The 15697-nt window shown below is 48.9% G+C and overlaps 9 protein-coding genes across 9 annotated transcripts; 5 read left to right on the plus strand and 4 right to left on the minus strand.

The window, feature by feature from the left end:
* Positions 1–553: 553 nt before the first annotated feature.
* Positions 554–1939, plus strand: YALI1_E38608g (uncharacterized protein; the record flags this gene model as incomplete). Its single annotated transcript, XM_504691.3, has 1 exon — positions 554–1939. The coding sequence occupies one exon, from the start codon at positions 554–556 to the stop codon at positions 1937–1939; it is 1386 nt and encodes a 461-aa protein (XP_504691.1).
* A 171-nt stretch (positions 1940–2110) lies between these two features.
* On the minus strand, positions 2111–3757 carry YALI1_E38640g (uncharacterized protein; the record flags this gene model as incomplete). The annotated part of the gene is made up of 1 exon (XM_504692.3): positions 2111–3757. One exon carries the CDS (start codon positions 3755–3757, stop codon positions 2111–2113), a length of 1647 nt encoding a protein of 548 aa, XP_504692.1.
* A 1566-nt stretch (positions 3758–5323) lies between these two features.
* YALI1_E38656g (uncharacterized protein) lies at positions 5324–6457 on the plus strand (the record flags this gene model as incomplete). Its single annotated transcript, XM_504693.3, has 1 exon — positions 5324–6457. The coding sequence occupies one exon, from the start codon at positions 5324–5326 to the stop codon at positions 6455–6457; it is 1134 nt and encodes a 377-aa protein (XP_504693.1).
* A 981-nt stretch (positions 6458–7438) lies between these two features.
* YALI1_E38677g (uncharacterized protein) lies at positions 7439–8062 on the plus strand (the record flags this gene model as incomplete). The annotated part of the gene is made up of 1 exon (XM_504694.3): positions 7439–8062. One exon carries the CDS (start codon positions 7439–7441, stop codon positions 8060–8062), a length of 624 nt encoding a protein of 207 aa, XP_504694.2.
* A 71-nt stretch (positions 8063–8133) lies between these two features.
* YALI1_E38692g (uncharacterized protein) lies at positions 8134–8970 on the minus strand (the record flags this gene model as incomplete). The annotated part of the gene is made up of 1 exon (XM_504695.2): positions 8134–8970. The coding sequence occupies one exon, from the start codon at positions 8968–8970 to the stop codon at positions 8134–8136; it is 837 nt and encodes a 278-aa protein (XP_504695.2).
* Positions 8971–9372: 402 nt separating this feature from the next.
* On the minus strand, positions 9373–9843 carry YALI1_E38701g (uncharacterized protein; the record flags this gene model as incomplete). Its single annotated transcript, XM_504696.3, has 1 exon — positions 9373–9843. One exon carries the CDS (start codon positions 9841–9843, stop codon positions 9373–9375), a length of 471 nt encoding a protein of 156 aa, XP_504696.2.
* Positions 9844–10293: 450 nt separating this feature from the next.
* On the plus strand, positions 10294–11574 carry YALI1_E38706g (uncharacterized protein; the record flags this gene model as incomplete). The annotated part of the gene is made up of 1 exon (XM_504697.2): positions 10294–11574. The coding sequence occupies one exon, from the start codon at positions 10294–10296 to the stop codon at positions 11572–11574; it is 1281 nt and encodes a 426-aa protein (XP_504697.2).
* Positions 11575–12167: 593 nt separating this feature from the next.
* YALI1_E38744g (uncharacterized protein) lies at positions 12168–14135 on the minus strand (the record flags this gene model as incomplete). Its single annotated transcript, XM_504698.3, has 1 exon — positions 12168–14135. One exon carries the CDS (start codon positions 14133–14135, stop codon positions 12168–12170), a length of 1968 nt encoding a protein of 655 aa, XP_504698.3.
* A 496-nt stretch (positions 14136–14631) lies between these two features.
* YALI1_E38749g (uncharacterized protein) lies at positions 14632–15549 on the plus strand (the record flags this gene model as incomplete). The annotated part of the gene is made up of 3 exons (XM_068283184.1): positions 14632–14676; positions 14739–14747; positions 15094–15549. The coding sequence occupies 3 exons, from the start codon at positions 14632–14634 to the stop codon at positions 15547–15549; spliced, it is 510 nt and encodes a 169-aa protein (XP_068139285.1).
* Positions 15550–15697: the final 148 nt, after the last annotated feature.

Consider the following 15697-nt stretch of genomic DNA (forward strand, 5'->3'; position numbering starts at 1 on the left):
TGTCGGCTATCAGCTCTCTCCATTTAGGGGCACCCTCATCACATGGGCTTGTTTCATTAAAGGGAGCGAGTCCTTAATTTCTTTCAGATTAGCGACAAGTAAAACAAATACTTACATACATACTCAGTATAGTAGGGACAACCAAATACGGTGCCCAGTAACCGCCACACCACTAGAAGTGTTATAGGGCTTAAAAGCGACTGAAACCCCTCTATAAAACCCCACTCGCTTCACCTCACCTGTTGTTTTTTATCATCCCACCACCATCCCACCACCATCCCATCTGCGCCATACACCCTGGAACAATAATATCTCCACGTCATATGCACGCTGCAACTCTATGTATTTACTTGGGTTTAATTTCATCTCCAGAACAAAACATTGAAAATAGCCAACCTCAACACGCTCACAGGGAGCATTCTAACACTGGCTATAGACTGTAAGAGCACACTACACGCCCGTGCGTAGTCCGGACCGACTCGGAAGCTTCACCACACCCCCAGGAACCGCTTCATAGGCGCAGACACGCACTCACAGCAGATCAGAACACACCATGACCGATATCGACACTCCTGCGTCGCCTTTGACGCCCAACTCCAAGGCACACCTCGAGGTGATTGCATACAACCAGTACCTCCAGGCCAAAGAGCAGATCCAGCAGCTGGAACACGAGCTGACGGAGTTTCAGGAGTCATCCAAGGAGCTGGAACTCGAACTGGAGCAGGAACTGGCTGAAAGTGATAAGCGACAGGCCAAACTAGAGGACAGAATTAGCGCACTTGAATCCGAGGTTACGGAATGGAGAAAGAAGGCTCTGGACGCCCATAAGGAGGCAGCCTCTACACAACAGGCTCTACAAAGAGAAGTGAGCAGTCTACGGGACGCCCACAAGCTGGTGAAGGAACGGCTGAGAGAAACGGAGAACGCCAACGACGACATTGAACAACGGGAACGAATCACATGCTCCACCCTGGAAGATATTCAGACTCGCTACAATGAAGCATTGGAGAACGTGGCAATCCTGGAAGCTGAACTAGCAGCCAAGGATGTGCTGATTGGAGAGCACCACCGGGCCAAGGAAGAGATAAAGGATCTGACAGAGGAGCTGGAACACACCAGAAAGAAACTGGCGATCCGGGATCAAGAGCTGGAGGATGCCAACAAGCGAATCATGAACCCTCCTCCAGCGACAAACCACAACGCCACCACGCACCGACGGGCTGTTTCTGGAACCGCCCAGGTCTCGGCAGAGGGTTACCTTACCCCCCTTACTTCTACAGGGGCCAAACCGCTGTCATCATCAAGATCTATGCAGTTCATTCATGGTCTTCAGTCTCAGATGCGGTCTCTGGAGTCACGTGTTGCACATGTCAAATCGTCCTTGCCTAAACCGACCACTCCAAAGCGTGCCAAATCTTCAGCTTCTGCTGTATCGGGAGCTTCTACTATCAAGAGTTCACCCAGTATGGCTCTTCTGACGCGTAAACTGAGTGAAGCAGACGATGTGGTCAGTTTGTCACCTTCCAGATCAACTTCTTCTCTTGAAGATCTGTGCACTCCTTCTCCCAGCCCACAGGTTGCAAGAAGAGATATGAGTGGAGGAGGAAGTCGATTGGATCTAAGAGCAGATCCTAGACTCAATGGTCGACCCAAAACGCAACAACCTAGACCTAGCTACAATTCTGCACTGGCTACAGCCAAACCTTTAGATCCGATCGAAGGATCTCCCACATCTCTAGAAGGTCGAAACCGAACCAGATCGGCTTCCCCCACCAAGAAGCTCTCTTCATTATCCCTTAATGCCCCCTCACTCCCCCAGTCCCAAGCGCGAGTCAACATTCCTGCACTCATGAGACCAGCAAGTCCCATCAAACAACCCAGCCCTCCTAAACCGGCCCCCGGATCCAAGTTCGCGGACGTCTACGGTCGGAGACGATAGCATTATACAGTCCATTTTCATAATCATTAATACATACGATACCACAACGCGCCGTCAAAAGTTTTGCTACTTGTAGTAACATCATTAGAGATTATTTTCTCTATTCATCTATATCCATCATAATTCATTAATTTCGTTCCTTTTTGATTGTAGGTAGTCGTGCAGTACACATCAGGACTCACCAACCAGCATAAGACAGTAGTCAACAGCAGCTCCAACGTTGCATTTCTTCTCTCTCACGATATCTTCAATGATTTCGTGATCGAGGATAGGGAACATTTGGTGCAGAGTGTTGACCACAGAAGCGTGTTCCTCATTTTGGATTCTTTGAGCCTCGTACTCCTCAGCAGAGGCTTGTCGAGCAGCTGCCTCCTGGTGAGACAGACCCTGGGCAACAGCGATGCTCTCAGCTTCAGACTGGGGAGTAGCGTCCTCCGTTGAAGCTCCCGCATCGTCAAAGCTGCCCTCAAAGAACTTACTGAGCGACTTGAAGGGGCTAGTAATGAGTCCTGCAGAGCTCATGAGAATGTTAGAAGGAGTGCTGCTCTCAGGTGACAGAGCTGGAGATTGTGAATCAGCTCTGCCGGGGGTGTCTGGTGGCGCAAGAGCCTTCTGCTTGGCCTCCTCGGCGGCCTCCTGCTCCTTCTTGGCGTTCTTCTCAGCAATCTCAGCCAGAGTTTGTTCCAGGTTGGTATCAAAGTCCTCATCGGTGATGCTCAACGACGACTTGTCCAGCTGCTCAACAAAAGCAACGGCTCCCAGCAGCGAAGAAAGATAGTACCCGGGCTCTCCGCTAAGCCGCTCGCTCGATCTGAACCGCTGAATATAGTTGAGGTTAGAAATCAGGTGCTGCGGCTGGGCCTTGAGAACCACATAAATAAGCAAAGGAAGGAACCCGTCTGCGGATTCCTCACTCTTGGTCTGTCTCAGAAGTCCAAAGATGACCTTGCAGCAGTTGAGCACGCAAATCATCTTATCCCGGGGAGCTCTGTAGTTGTTAATCTTTCGAAGTTCCTCACTTGCCAAAGTCACAAACGATGCACCCGATTTCCAGAACTTATCGTCAATATCCAAATGACGGCCTTCGATCCATCCCCAAAGCAGCAGTTTCTCTTCCAATACATGATCTCGGATAAGATCCTCTTCGTTTCCGTCTGCAGCGGCACTGGGATTCTTCGCATGAAGAACACCTATGCTGTCCGCATTGTCCAGCTTGACCACCTCAGGAGAATATGTCTTTGAATAAAGCCGGTTCATGATAAGCTTCTCGATACCTTCCTCCATGTTGACGAGCTCGTTGTCGGTCATATCCGCAAAGGGAGGGCTCTGCATCTGTTGGATCTTGTTGCTGATGAACTCCTTGAAATCACCAATGATCTTGACCTGCTCATTGACAGTCCATCTCTTCTTGTTGAATTCGCTGAGAAAGGACTTGAGATATCGTGCGATGGGGTCTGCGTTCTTGTGTCGCAGCAGTTCCAGAAACCGCTGAAAGTCGAAAGGGGCGTTATCATCAGACGAGCTTGGAGTGGCCTTCTCTTCGTTACCTGGAGTAGCCCCAGTCGGTCGGGCAGCATCGGTGGTTGATCCAACCTCACTTTCAGGCTCGGTTTCAACTACCTCAACCTCGACCGACTTGTTGGTATCTGTGGTGTCAGCTGTGTCCTTGGTGCTGTCGTCATCTTCAACATTTGCGCCGTGCTGTTCTTGTTCCACCTCCTCGACTTTGGTGGGTTTGGTGTTGTCCAACGGCGGATTTGGCTCCTCTTCAACCACCTTCTTTTTCGTCTTCTCGATAGGAAGATCCAACAGACTCATGGTTGTGTGTTGCTTGGTCGTGTCTTCCCAAATTTTCACTTCTGAATTATTTTGTGGTGATGTTTCTGCATGAGCGATTACATGGCGAGAGCGTACGAGTAGGTTAACTTTGGGCAGTAGGAGGTGGCAAGCTGAATATGGCACTCTTTGTGGGGAGTCCAAACAGCAAAGATAGCAGTGAAAACGACAACCGAATTATAGGCTCTTTCTGAGGCTTTTCGGGTGACTTAAACCCTTGTTTAATCCATTACAACCACCCACTTCTCGCGTTGCTGACTCACTATCTATATGTGTGCAGTGCACTGGTCCTCGGCCAGCCACCAAACAGCCTGCATGGTGACTCGCGAAGATTGCCGAGTTTGAGTTAGATGCTTCATGTTGGCTGAACTGAACTGAACTGAGCTGAGCCAGACAGCTCACACAGTGGGCTTGCAAACAGGGTCTAAAATAAAGAACACTCCATTTCTGTTGAATAAACGAAAGGGAGCGGGCCGCAGTCAATAATGAACGGCTTCCGATGACCGAGAAAAGAATCGGCTGGATGATGTTGAACAACTTCTGCTGTGCGAGTACCCAGGCGATAATAGTACATACTGTAGGAACAGGAATACTTGCACTCGTCCTCTTACTCGTACCGTACGTATCCGATACTGTGGCGTTTTCAGTGGCGCACTTTGCTTAGTTCCCCATGCTCGTGTGTGATAATACAGCAGAGCAGCCAAAATGTACTGTAAACACCATCATGCACATTCCACACATGTTCTTGGCAGAGGACAAACCAAACACCTTTAGCCACTACGAAGACTCGGAGAATATAGAGTGCTGCTAATGGTGGCAAAGAGCAAGTCGCTCTGGCGCATCTTCCCTTGTCTAAACTTTTTTTCCTCTTTTTCTTTTCTTTCCGAGCTCGTATAACCCATAAATCAAGGGGGGTTATCCAGGTCCAGACCGCCGGTAAAAGAATTTAACTACGGTATACCCTTTGCGTTGTCAAGGTTACGGTGTTGTGCCAATCCGTAAGCGAGATAAAAGGGAACGAAGAGAGACGGAACAAAGTGTCAGTCCGATAGAATTTGCAACCCGTGACAAGATGAAAAACAACCAAGCAAGAGACGGTGATTTGGGAGGGCAAAAATTATCTCCATGATGATAATATCCGATGGAGAAATCTAATAAGTATGCAGACAGGATCCATTACTCCTTTAAACCGTCCTTAATTTAGACCGGGAACTTGTGTGTCGTATTACCCCGATCTTTCAGTCCATTCAAGATGGGGTATCCACTTTTTTTTTCCTCCACCTGCAACAGCTTGCAGAGTGTAGGCATCAGAAATGAGGAAGATGGGGCACGGCGCTTTGACGAGATGGACAAGGACGTAGACGGGAAAAGACGTGATGAAATCTAATGAAAGAAAATTGGGCTTGGTTGTAGAGCAATATTTTTACCTCGAGCGATCTCAAGAGGCTACTGACGTGCCTCCAAACTCGCTGACATAATCCTACTGTATTGCCACACATTAAGTTGGTATCTGCAGGGTTCTCATCTCTACTCCTTCACACCAAAAAAATGCGTCAGGGCCTATACGCCTTGGGTTCCAATGGCCATGGCCAGCTAGGAAATGGACACATGGACGACACGGCCGAAGTACATACTGTGGTCGGACCACAGGGGCTGATTACAGAGCGACCCATAGCTCTCGAGTTTGGCGGGACTCACTCCATTCTCCTGATGCAGTCCGACCCCGAAGCATACTACGTCACTGGTTCTAACGACATGGGCCAGTTTGGAGACACTCAAACGCGCAGATGCCAGGAGTTCATTCGCATGGCCACGCCAGGCCACACCTGGAAACGGGCTGCCGCAGGGTGGACGTTTTCTCTGCTCGTAGATGAGCAGGACCATGTTTACTCATGTGGCCACTCCAACTTTGGAGGACTAGGACGAGGACAGGCAACCCCTACCAGCCGCAAGCTGGGCCGAATCGAAGGTCTGCCTGATAAATCTATTTCAGCCATGAGCTGCTGCTTGGAGCATGTCGTGGTACTGTACGACGATGGAGAGGTCTGGGGATGGGGAGGGGCACGCAAGGGCCAACTGGGACTCCTGAACGGGCCAGTGCGATGCCTGTGGATCCCCCGAAAGCTCGACCTGGGAGCCTGTGCTCCTTCTACCCCCACAGACGTCCATTGTGGCCGGGAGTTCACAGTAGTGTCTAGTCGAAACACAGGCCACTTCGCCGTTCTGGGGACCGACAAGCACGGAATTCATACACTGTCGTGCGAACGAGACACATACGATCAACTGCACGCAAAGCACCTGTCAATGGGCTACTTATCGGTGGGAACTACATGGACCTCGATACACTTTCTGTTGCCCAACGCCCGCATCTTGTCGTTGGGAAGCAACAGAAACTGCCAACACGCTCCCCGCGAATTCAACTGCGAATCTGCACCCGAGAAGGGAGATCGGAAGATCCTTCAAATGGTTCCGGGATCAGAACACGTTGTCGTCGAGGTGGAGGCCTGCTCCACGAAACAAATTCTAGCATGGGGATGGGCCGAACACGGCAACTGTGGCATCGTTGATCATACCACTGAAAACATGAGCATTGAAGAGCCCAACGAGATTCTCGAGTGTGATCCCGGAACCCGTCTGACTCTTTATGCGGGGACAGCATCTACCTGGTTGCATTCTTGTTAGATATGAGATGCCTTTAAAACGACGGACATTGGGGCTTCTGATAAAAGCTCCCGCTGGAACCTGTCTTCACTAATAAAACATTTATTTATTAATGGTTATTATTATTAATGGAATAGTAGGGTGGAAATGAGTTTTGCGGGGAGCCGTAACCAAGGAGCGGATACGTAGCTGCTTGTGGTTTATACGGTTCACAGTAAAGCACCCCATACCAGGTTTGTACTGTACGAGAACCATAGGGACCATGTAATGTGTCAGTCAATACAAACTCTTTTACAAGTACTGTACTTGTACTCTGAGTCTCCGTGTCACTGGAATATTACATACAGTACTATAAGTAGTAGGAGGTGTCGAGCTGTCTGATGCACTCATCAGGACAAGAACATGTCTTTCACCACCCATGGTCGTGTAATTCTATAAAGGGACTCCTATGTGAGGAATTTAGCCCGATCTTCTTATTTAAACAACAACAGAAAGGAACAGGTCCTTTGAAGCTAAATAATATGTATCGCCGGGCACATTAATCTGGGGCCGTAGTATCACGAACAAATCAGTTGAAATCAGTGTTCGATTCTCACGGTCCCATTCAACCATATATATTGACACCTCCAAGATGGATCGCCAAGACCACCAAGAAACCGGCCAATAACCAATATCTTTGTGAGCCTGGTAACCCAGCTAGCTGGACGAAGTTATCGCCAATGATACTGGTTGTGTGTGTATGAGGAGAAAACTTCCTGTTCAGCGTGTTTATGTACTGGGTTACGAACTCTAATTTTCGAAGGTGAGTCCCAGCACAGTTTTTCTCCCTCAGAACTTGATTACATCAGCCAACCCTAAAGAGAACCTCCCAGAAACTTCTCACGGCTTGCTTTAAAGATGCACATGCAGGTGATATGCAAGACTTGGACATCCTTGCTTTTGCACGAAACGCCTTAAATCCAACCACCGTTTCCATCATTGGACCATCATTAAAACACCAAAATGTCCATGTTCGGAGTGATTTGCGCTGGCAGGGAGGCACAGACTGATTTCCAGCAAGTCGACAACAACAAGTACGGCATCCAGATCCAGAATGGAGGCACAGTGAATCACATTGTGGTCTTCCTGCTCCCTGGAGCTACTCTAGACCCTACTGTCGCAGCATCAGTATACTTCCAGCTTCCTGGAACCGATTTCCAGCTTCTAGGAGCACTATCCAGCAGCAAGCCTTCAGCGATTTTCAAATTGAAAAACACAGGATCTCTTGTTAATGATACACTCGATCCGGATGAGATGGTTGATGAGGGAGCGCCACAGGAACAGGTTCCCATCAGCATAGGTATCAGCATAGAGCCAATCAACACCGTGGAACAGCAATTGGCAGCGCTCAAGGCTAGCAGAGACTCCAACAGTGCTCTGGTGAGCGCATCGGCAGTAAAACCCACAGTACAGAATTCTCAACAGACTGCGGTGCTGGCCAACAAGATCATTCAAAACGCATACAACTACTTGTCTGGATTCACCGTCAACAACAACATGGTGTCCATGAACCATTTCAACGACTGGTGGAGCAAGTTCAAGTCAAAGATGGCAAACAACCCCAGCTTCTTGGACAATCTAGACTAGACAGACTAACCCATTGCTTGTAGATTAATGCAATTATAAATATACACAGAGATTAACATCCGTATGGAGACTCATATGGTCTGACCAAGTAATGCATTGAGTTGCCGCTCCACGCTTTCAGGTTCCGCCTTGGATAGGATGCGTTTCAGCTCATCCAGACTCTTGCCTGAAGGATCACGCTCTACCAATGCCACAATATGACTTACCAATGACCTCAATCTACTCATTTCATCCAACAGAGCACTTCTTCTTACCGGCAGATTGGGGTGGATGGACTCTTGAGGGTGCTCCAGGAACTGTGCTGTACATGACAACTCCTTAAGAGCTTGTGCACGATGCAGGGTGGTATTGTAAGTATCGCACGCAAGGCTAAGCCGTTTGAATGTCTCGATGTAACGTGTTTTGACCGAGTCTGATAATCTCGACACGCTCGACGCGTCGCGCTCTGTGGGTAAAAGAGGCACTATATCGAAGAGCTTTTCAACGGGCAGAGACTGGATTTCTCCGAGAATGTCACGATTGCCTTTGTCTTCGTTGTCCTCTTCCAACCCTGCGTTGTTAGACCGCTTCTCGCTGACCAGTTGCACGTATGGGTCAAGTGGGTATCTATCCAGAACGTCTTCATCATCCAAACTGGCAATGTACTCGGTGAGAATGTTTTCGCACTTTGTCGACACGTAATGAATGCCCTGCTTGTTGAGTACCTGTTGGTTGTGTTCTCTGACTGCTGCGTTCACATTCTCCACCATTTTCTCGACACCTCGCAGTATGCCTGCTCTCTTCGCCTTGGTGAGTTCTGGGTCATTATCGATGATGTTGACGATAGCCTTTCTGCCCTTTGGCCCGAGAGTCAGCGGCGTCGACAGAATTTGGACTTGCTGGTTGATAAACGGCCGTATCTCTGACATTGTGTTCTGGTGTGTCTAGTCCAAGCCGCGATGTTGGTTTCATGCAATGGCGTGCAGCGAAGTTTGATCTGAGAACAGAAACGCAGTCATAATTACTACGAGTATGAGTGTAGTACTTACTGTAGTGGTACAAGTGGGCTGTTATGCAATCAAGAGGGGTAATATATTATATATTACAAGTTCAAAAATTCTGATGAACAAGAGGTTTCACTTCTAAAATGAATTTGATTTACTCAACAACTGCATCCCCCCCTACTTCTCTGGTCACATGACTACACACTAATTTACGCCGCAAGCTGAACCACCTCAGCTAGCTACAGTAAGTAAGATGATAAGGGTGAAAGTGAGACTGAGACAAACCTCCATTCTAATTTCTTTATATCCAACCACCTAATTGCACCTCTATTTTTCGTCAAGACGCTTCAGGAACACCTCAGAAAAGTGGGTCAGCTGCTCATAGGCTCGCTGGAACCCAGACTTTCCGCCGTAGTAAGGATCATCCACAATTTCAGGGAAAGACATGTCCTCTCGGTGGGCACCAATTAGCGACACAACAGCCTTGGAGTCCTTGGGCTTGAGTCGGTTGATGTTGGCCAGATTCGAGTTGTCCATGGCAAAAATGTAGTCGAAGGTGTAGAAGTCGCTCTCAGACAGAGCCCGGCCCTCGTGTTTGATGGGCACGTTGTTTCGGTTGCACACCTCCAGGGTTCTGGTGTCGGGGTGGTCACCAATATGGAAACCTGAGGTTCCACAGGAATCGATGATATTGAACTGGTCCGCCTTGCCGTTTCGTTTGGCGGTCTCTCGGAAGACGGCCTCGGCCATTGGTGATCGGCAAATGTTTCCCAGGCAGACGAAAAGAACGTTGGTCATTGTGTATTGTGGTGAACGGAGTGAGTGTGCTGTGATTAGCTCCACACTTGTATTAGCGATGATTAGAATGCATGCAATTCCAGATCGCAGTTTGACTTTGCTGCGTAGAGGTTGCAGTTACACCTTAATGTTAAGGGATGTAGTGTTAAGTACGAGTACTCCGTACGGTAGCCATTGGCAGCCCGGCTGAGTAAGCAAATATGAGCATCATCAGCAGAGCCATAATGACCACCTGAAGCAGATCACATGATTATCCGCTTTCTTCCCAACGCCACCGCCACACCACACCACGCCACGCCACGCCACGTATGTTGATATAACTTTATGTACGAGGTGCATTGGCCTGCCTTGAATATTGTCCAAGTGGCAACCTTCCAGGTGTCCTGAAAACCTATAGAAAGTCTCGGCGTTTGGCTTCTTCTCTCCGCCTCTACAACACCACCGACGACAATGAAGTTCAGCAAGACTCTACTACTGGCCCTCGTGGCTGGTGCCCTGGCCAAGGGCGAGGATGAAATCTGCAGAGTTGAGAAGAACTCCGGCAAGGAAATCTGCTACCCCAAGGTGTTTGTCCCTACCGAGGAGTGGCAAGTGGTATGGCCCGACCAGGTGATTCCCGCGGGCCTGCACGTGCGAATGGACTATGAAAACGGCGTCAAGGAGGCCAAAATCAACGACCCTAACGAAGAGGTTGAGGGCGTGGCTGTTGCAGTTGGAGAAGAGGTTCCCGAGGGCGAAGTTGTCATTGAGGACCTCACCGAGGAGAACGGGGATGAGGGTATTAGCGCCAACGAAAAGGTCCAGAGGGCCATTGAGAAGGCCATCAAGGAAAAGCGAATCAAGGAGGGCCATAAGCCCAACCCCAACATTCCTGAAAGTGACCACCAGACCTTCTCTGATGCCGTCGCTGCCCTGAGAGACTACAAGGTCAATGGACAGGCAGCCATGCTTCCAATTGCTCTTTCCCAACTCGAGGAACTGTCTCACGAGATTGATTTCGGTATTGCTCTGAGCGACGTTGACCCCCTCAATGCGCTCCTGCAGATCCTTGAAGACGCAAAGGTCGATGTGGAGTCTAAGATCATGGCTGCTCGAACCATTGGTGCTTCTCTAAGAAACAACCCACATGCTCTCGACAAGGTGATTAACTCCAAGGTTGATCTGGTCAAATCTCTTCTGGACGATCTTGCCCAGTCTTCCAAGGAGAAGGCAGATAAGCTCTCTTCTTCTCTTGTTTACGCCCTCTCTGCGGTTCTGAAGACTCCAGAGACTGTCACTCGATTCGTTGATCTTCACGGAGGTGACACTCTTCGACAGCTGTACGAGACTGGCTCTGACGACGTAAAAGGACGAGTGTCTACTCTAATTGAGGATGTTCTCGCCACCCCTGATCTGCACAACGACTTCTCTTCGATCAAAGGCGCTGTCAAGAAACGCTCTGCCAACTGGTGGGAAGACGAACTCAAGGAGTGGTCTGGCGTGTTCCAGAGATCGCTCCCCTCTAAGCTGTCCTCCAAGGTGAAGTCCAAGGTCTATACTTCTCTGGCAGCTATTCGACGAAACTTCCGAGAGTCTGTTGATGTCAGCGAAGAGTTCCTCGAGTGGCTTGACCACCCCAAGAAGGCTGCTGCTGAGATCGGAGATGATCTCGTCAAGCTTATTAAGCAGGACCGAGGCGAGTTATGGGGCAATGCCAAGGCTCGAAAGTACGACGCTCGTGATGAGCTTTAAGATGCGTCTCAGCTATGATATTATAAATAATGATAATGATAATGATTGTATGAAATTTGGGTATGTGACAATGCTTAAAGTATGGTATCAGGCGGCGTAGGGGTGAACTTATAGGGCAATGAGCCTAGCGCGGAAGAGTGCAATGTTTCTGTACCACTTTGATCTCACCACCAGTGGATTTTGGCTGTTTCTTGCCCTTTTTCGTCTTCTTGAAGTTCACATGAAAGTGAGTCTTGCTGATCTTTCTGAGCACGAAGTTTCTGTAGATGCAAAAGGGAGGCTCACCAACGGGAATGTTCATTGTGCTGTGGTTCAAATTCGAAAAGAGTAGTGTACAGAATTGAAGATAACTGTGGCAAAATCGTTTGTATATATAATTTATTTTCCATGTTTATGGAATAGCAATATATATGGCACGTTACAATGGATCTATCAACGGCATAGACTACAACGAGTTAATGGTGTGTACTGTACCTCAATATGAGACCGTTGACGTCAATATCCAAAGCAGCATATAACACCTACATTATGCAGCCTCGCTTCATATAAATCATTTATTAATATACATCTGGGTACTTGGTCAGCACCAGAGATTATGCATTCGTCATTGCCTCTTTGCATTTCTCTCTAGCCATTGCGTCAAAAGAAGAGGCGTCTCCACGGATGAGCAACTCCATCTCATCGTTGAAGTTCATCACATTCCACACAGCCGAAGGGAACTTCATCTTAACTGAGCTCTGGGGGCCCAACAGCAGGTATATGGACTTGAACTGAGCTCCATACTTTTGCTGCGCGTCTGCATCAAACCAGTTGATACCGCCAGCTGCTGCCTGGCGTTTCAAGTCAACCAGGAAACATTGGTTCTGCATTGTCAAATGGCCAAATGCAACTCGCAGAGAAGCTCTCTTGTCCACAGCATCCTCAATTTCAGCCAGACACTTGCTGCCATAGTCGTACACCAGCATGAGAGCTGCGTAAGTGGATGCAGTTGATGTCAGGGGAACGCCAGCAGCCCCAGGAGGATGGGCATCAGCAGGTCGAGGAGCAGGCTCAGTCAACATCTGAGTTACGACGGCACGCGAAAGGGCATCAGATACCATCTCAAAGAGAGGCCATGTGACATGTAAATAATTGTAGAGCTTCTGGGCGTACCCATTGGCGCCCAAGGGCATAGTTTCGCGGGTTCGTTTCTGAAAGAAACCAATGATGGGTAGAAAGATAGATGGGGCCCCCTGAAAGGCAACAAGCAGAAGAGCCATGGTGTCCTGGAACAGTCTGTGGTTGGTAGAAACCATGTCCATCGACATGATGTAAGTAAGCAGTCGAAGAGGGAGCCATTCCTCGCCATACGTCTCGTCCTTACGCATAGGTGCCAGTCCGCCCGCACTGGGAATCAGGTCACCCGGAACGTCCTCGTACGGGCTGAGGAGATGACGCCTGACCTTCTGCAAGACTTCTCTGGCCTCATACTCAAACTTTCGACACTCGTGGTACGAGAAATGCAATCTCTGGAAACAGTACTGGCACTTTTGTTGTGTTTCCCATCCTCCTCCGTACTCGTCGCTCTTCAAAGGGCCCACTGGGAGCCTGCAAGCATGACACGAGAAGCTTCCGTCAACGTCGTATACCTTGCACTTGTAGCAGTCACAATCGAACGGAAGCGTGTCTATGGTGTTGATCTTATGCAGGGGGTCTGAGTACATTGTGTAGTTGAGGGTGATTTCTGTGGAGTAAGCGCTGGTGTCACTTTCAACCTCCACACAGAGATGTTTACCCTCGTCTGAATCACGCAGATACATGACAGCTGTAGGAGCACACGAGTGGTTGATAAAGGCCAGATCTGCGTCAAACACGGCGACATGAGGTTGAGCTCCAACAGTGCCGACATAAAGTGTATGGTTCTTCAGTGCCATGATCATATGTCTCAACTGGTCTTTGTTCAGTCCACTTGCCTCGATCCAAGGTGCGCTGTTCAGAAGTGATTCGGGAATAGCAATTTCCATATTGTCACTGAAACATTTGTACAGCTGTCCAGCAATCTCGTCCGCCATGGAGTTCAAAACTTCACGCGTAGGGGACTTGTAGTTACCTTCAGTGTGCATCTGAAATATCCGTGTTCGAAGATCTGTATCTTGAGCCATGGCAAAAGCTGTACGCACAATAAGCGCCAAACTCACGCCAGGCAACAATGGAGTGGTCCAGTTGCTGAAGATCTTGCACTCGTACTTGTGATGCTCTGTCCAGTCCGACTTCTGACACTCTGCACGACAGTACATCGCCAGACCACATCCTCCACACCGTAGCAAGCGAGCCACGCCCTGATGAGACCGCTTGCTCTTGACAGCAAAGCAGTGAAAACACACAGCCGGTGAAGGAGAGCCCTCTCCAGTTCCCTCAGGACACCAGTCCCTGGGCACCATCACTGTAGGCGTTCCATAGAAGACGTTTTGATTCGTGCTGCCCTGGAACTGGAACACGCCAAACTGTGCCTCAGGATCCTTGTCGTCGGGGCTTTTGTTGAGAAAGGCCCTCTGGCCAATGATGCAGTCTTTGCTGAGCATTCGTTGGAGATGTTGAAACTTCCTGTGCGGGTCTGCAGCATGCTACCTCGAAGTATTGTAAAATACTTAGTAAGACGATACTACAAGTAAGCGGAAGGAGATGATAGGTGTCAAGGTGGCATCCTCCTGTTTCCAGGGTTATGGATTTTGAACTCGATTGAATATATATCTTCTCCTCTCAGTATTGCCAAAAATCGAGAATTGTCATTGATATTTTTTTCAACATCACGTGATAATACATTACTTGTATTGATAATTGCTTAATCAGCATTTCTGTAATTCAAGCATAGACCGTATACCAGGACGAAAAAGACTGCCAAGGAACACACGCCGACCACTTCTCGTCACGCTGCTCTCAAACTACAAGTAGTCTGTTGAGACAAATGTCCCGTAGTCCCGCCGCTCCAGAACCCACGTTCCTTCCGGAGGTCCATTATTTAAAACTCAAATAGTTGCCCCACATCATTTCACCTCAACATCTACTAATTACACAACAATGGCTTCTGTTATCAAGTTCGGCACTTTCCCCGTGACCAAGCAGGTGAGTATGAGACAGAGATGGAGGAATTGACATGCCCAATACGGTTTTTGAACTAACCCCAGGTTTTCTATGTGAGTACCACCCTGTGCCAGTGAGAGCACCCAACCGCCTTATCCAGGTGGTGTCTACAAAGGAATCTACACTCTCCATATGAGAGAAATTGCCATGTGCAAGACATACAAATGTGTACCAGCTTCTTCCGACATTCTGATTACGCCTACATCACGACTTCTGACCATTCCACTGGACCTTACTTGGTTGTAACCACTTGGCTGTAACCACTTGGCTATAACCATGGCTAAGTATATACCGAAACAGTACTCAAATTGTTGATACGACTGGTCTATACCACAATCCCGCTACAGCGCTTCATCGACGGCGCACTCCCCTCCCCTCCCCCACAGTCTGCTAACACAGAAAACCCCCTTCACCTTCGCTTTTGTCAACCTCATGCCCATTGTTCCTGGCCATGTGCTTGTTTCCCCTCTGCGAGTTGTTGACCGAGTCTCTGACTTGACCGAGGAGGAGGCCTCCGACTTCTTCCTCACTGTCAAGAAGGTCGCTGCTGTTATCGAGAAGGAGTACCCCTCTCAGTCTCTGAACATTGCCATCCAGGACGGTCCTCTGGCCGGCCAGACCATCCCCCACGTCCACTGCCACGTTATCCCCCGTGTTGCCAACGACCTCGAGTCTGTCGATGCCATCTACCGAAAGATGGACGCCAAGGAGTACGACCAGGAGGAGGGCTTCGCCGCAGCCAAGAAGCTGTACGACCGAAACGCCTTTGCTGGTGGTATCGACGCTGGTACTCCTCCTCGAACCGCCGAGGACATGGAGGCTGAGGCTCAGAAGCTCGCCAAGAACTTCGAGTAGGTAATATGATATGAGTGACTGATATTTTTGTTGTTGTTGATGTTATTTCTATGAGTTATTACTGACACAGTATCAAATCTCGAGCCTAGAGGTTCCAGACTGGCGATATCTGCCGAATTACTGTTACAAATAGAATATTAATGTGTCG

Source organism: Yarrowia lipolytica, chromosome 1E (genome assembly GCF_001761485.1).
Source record: "Yarrowia lipolytica chromosome 1E, complete sequence".
NCBI lineage: Eukaryota > Fungi > Ascomycota > Dipodascomycetes > Dipodascales > Yarrowia > Yarrowia lipolytica.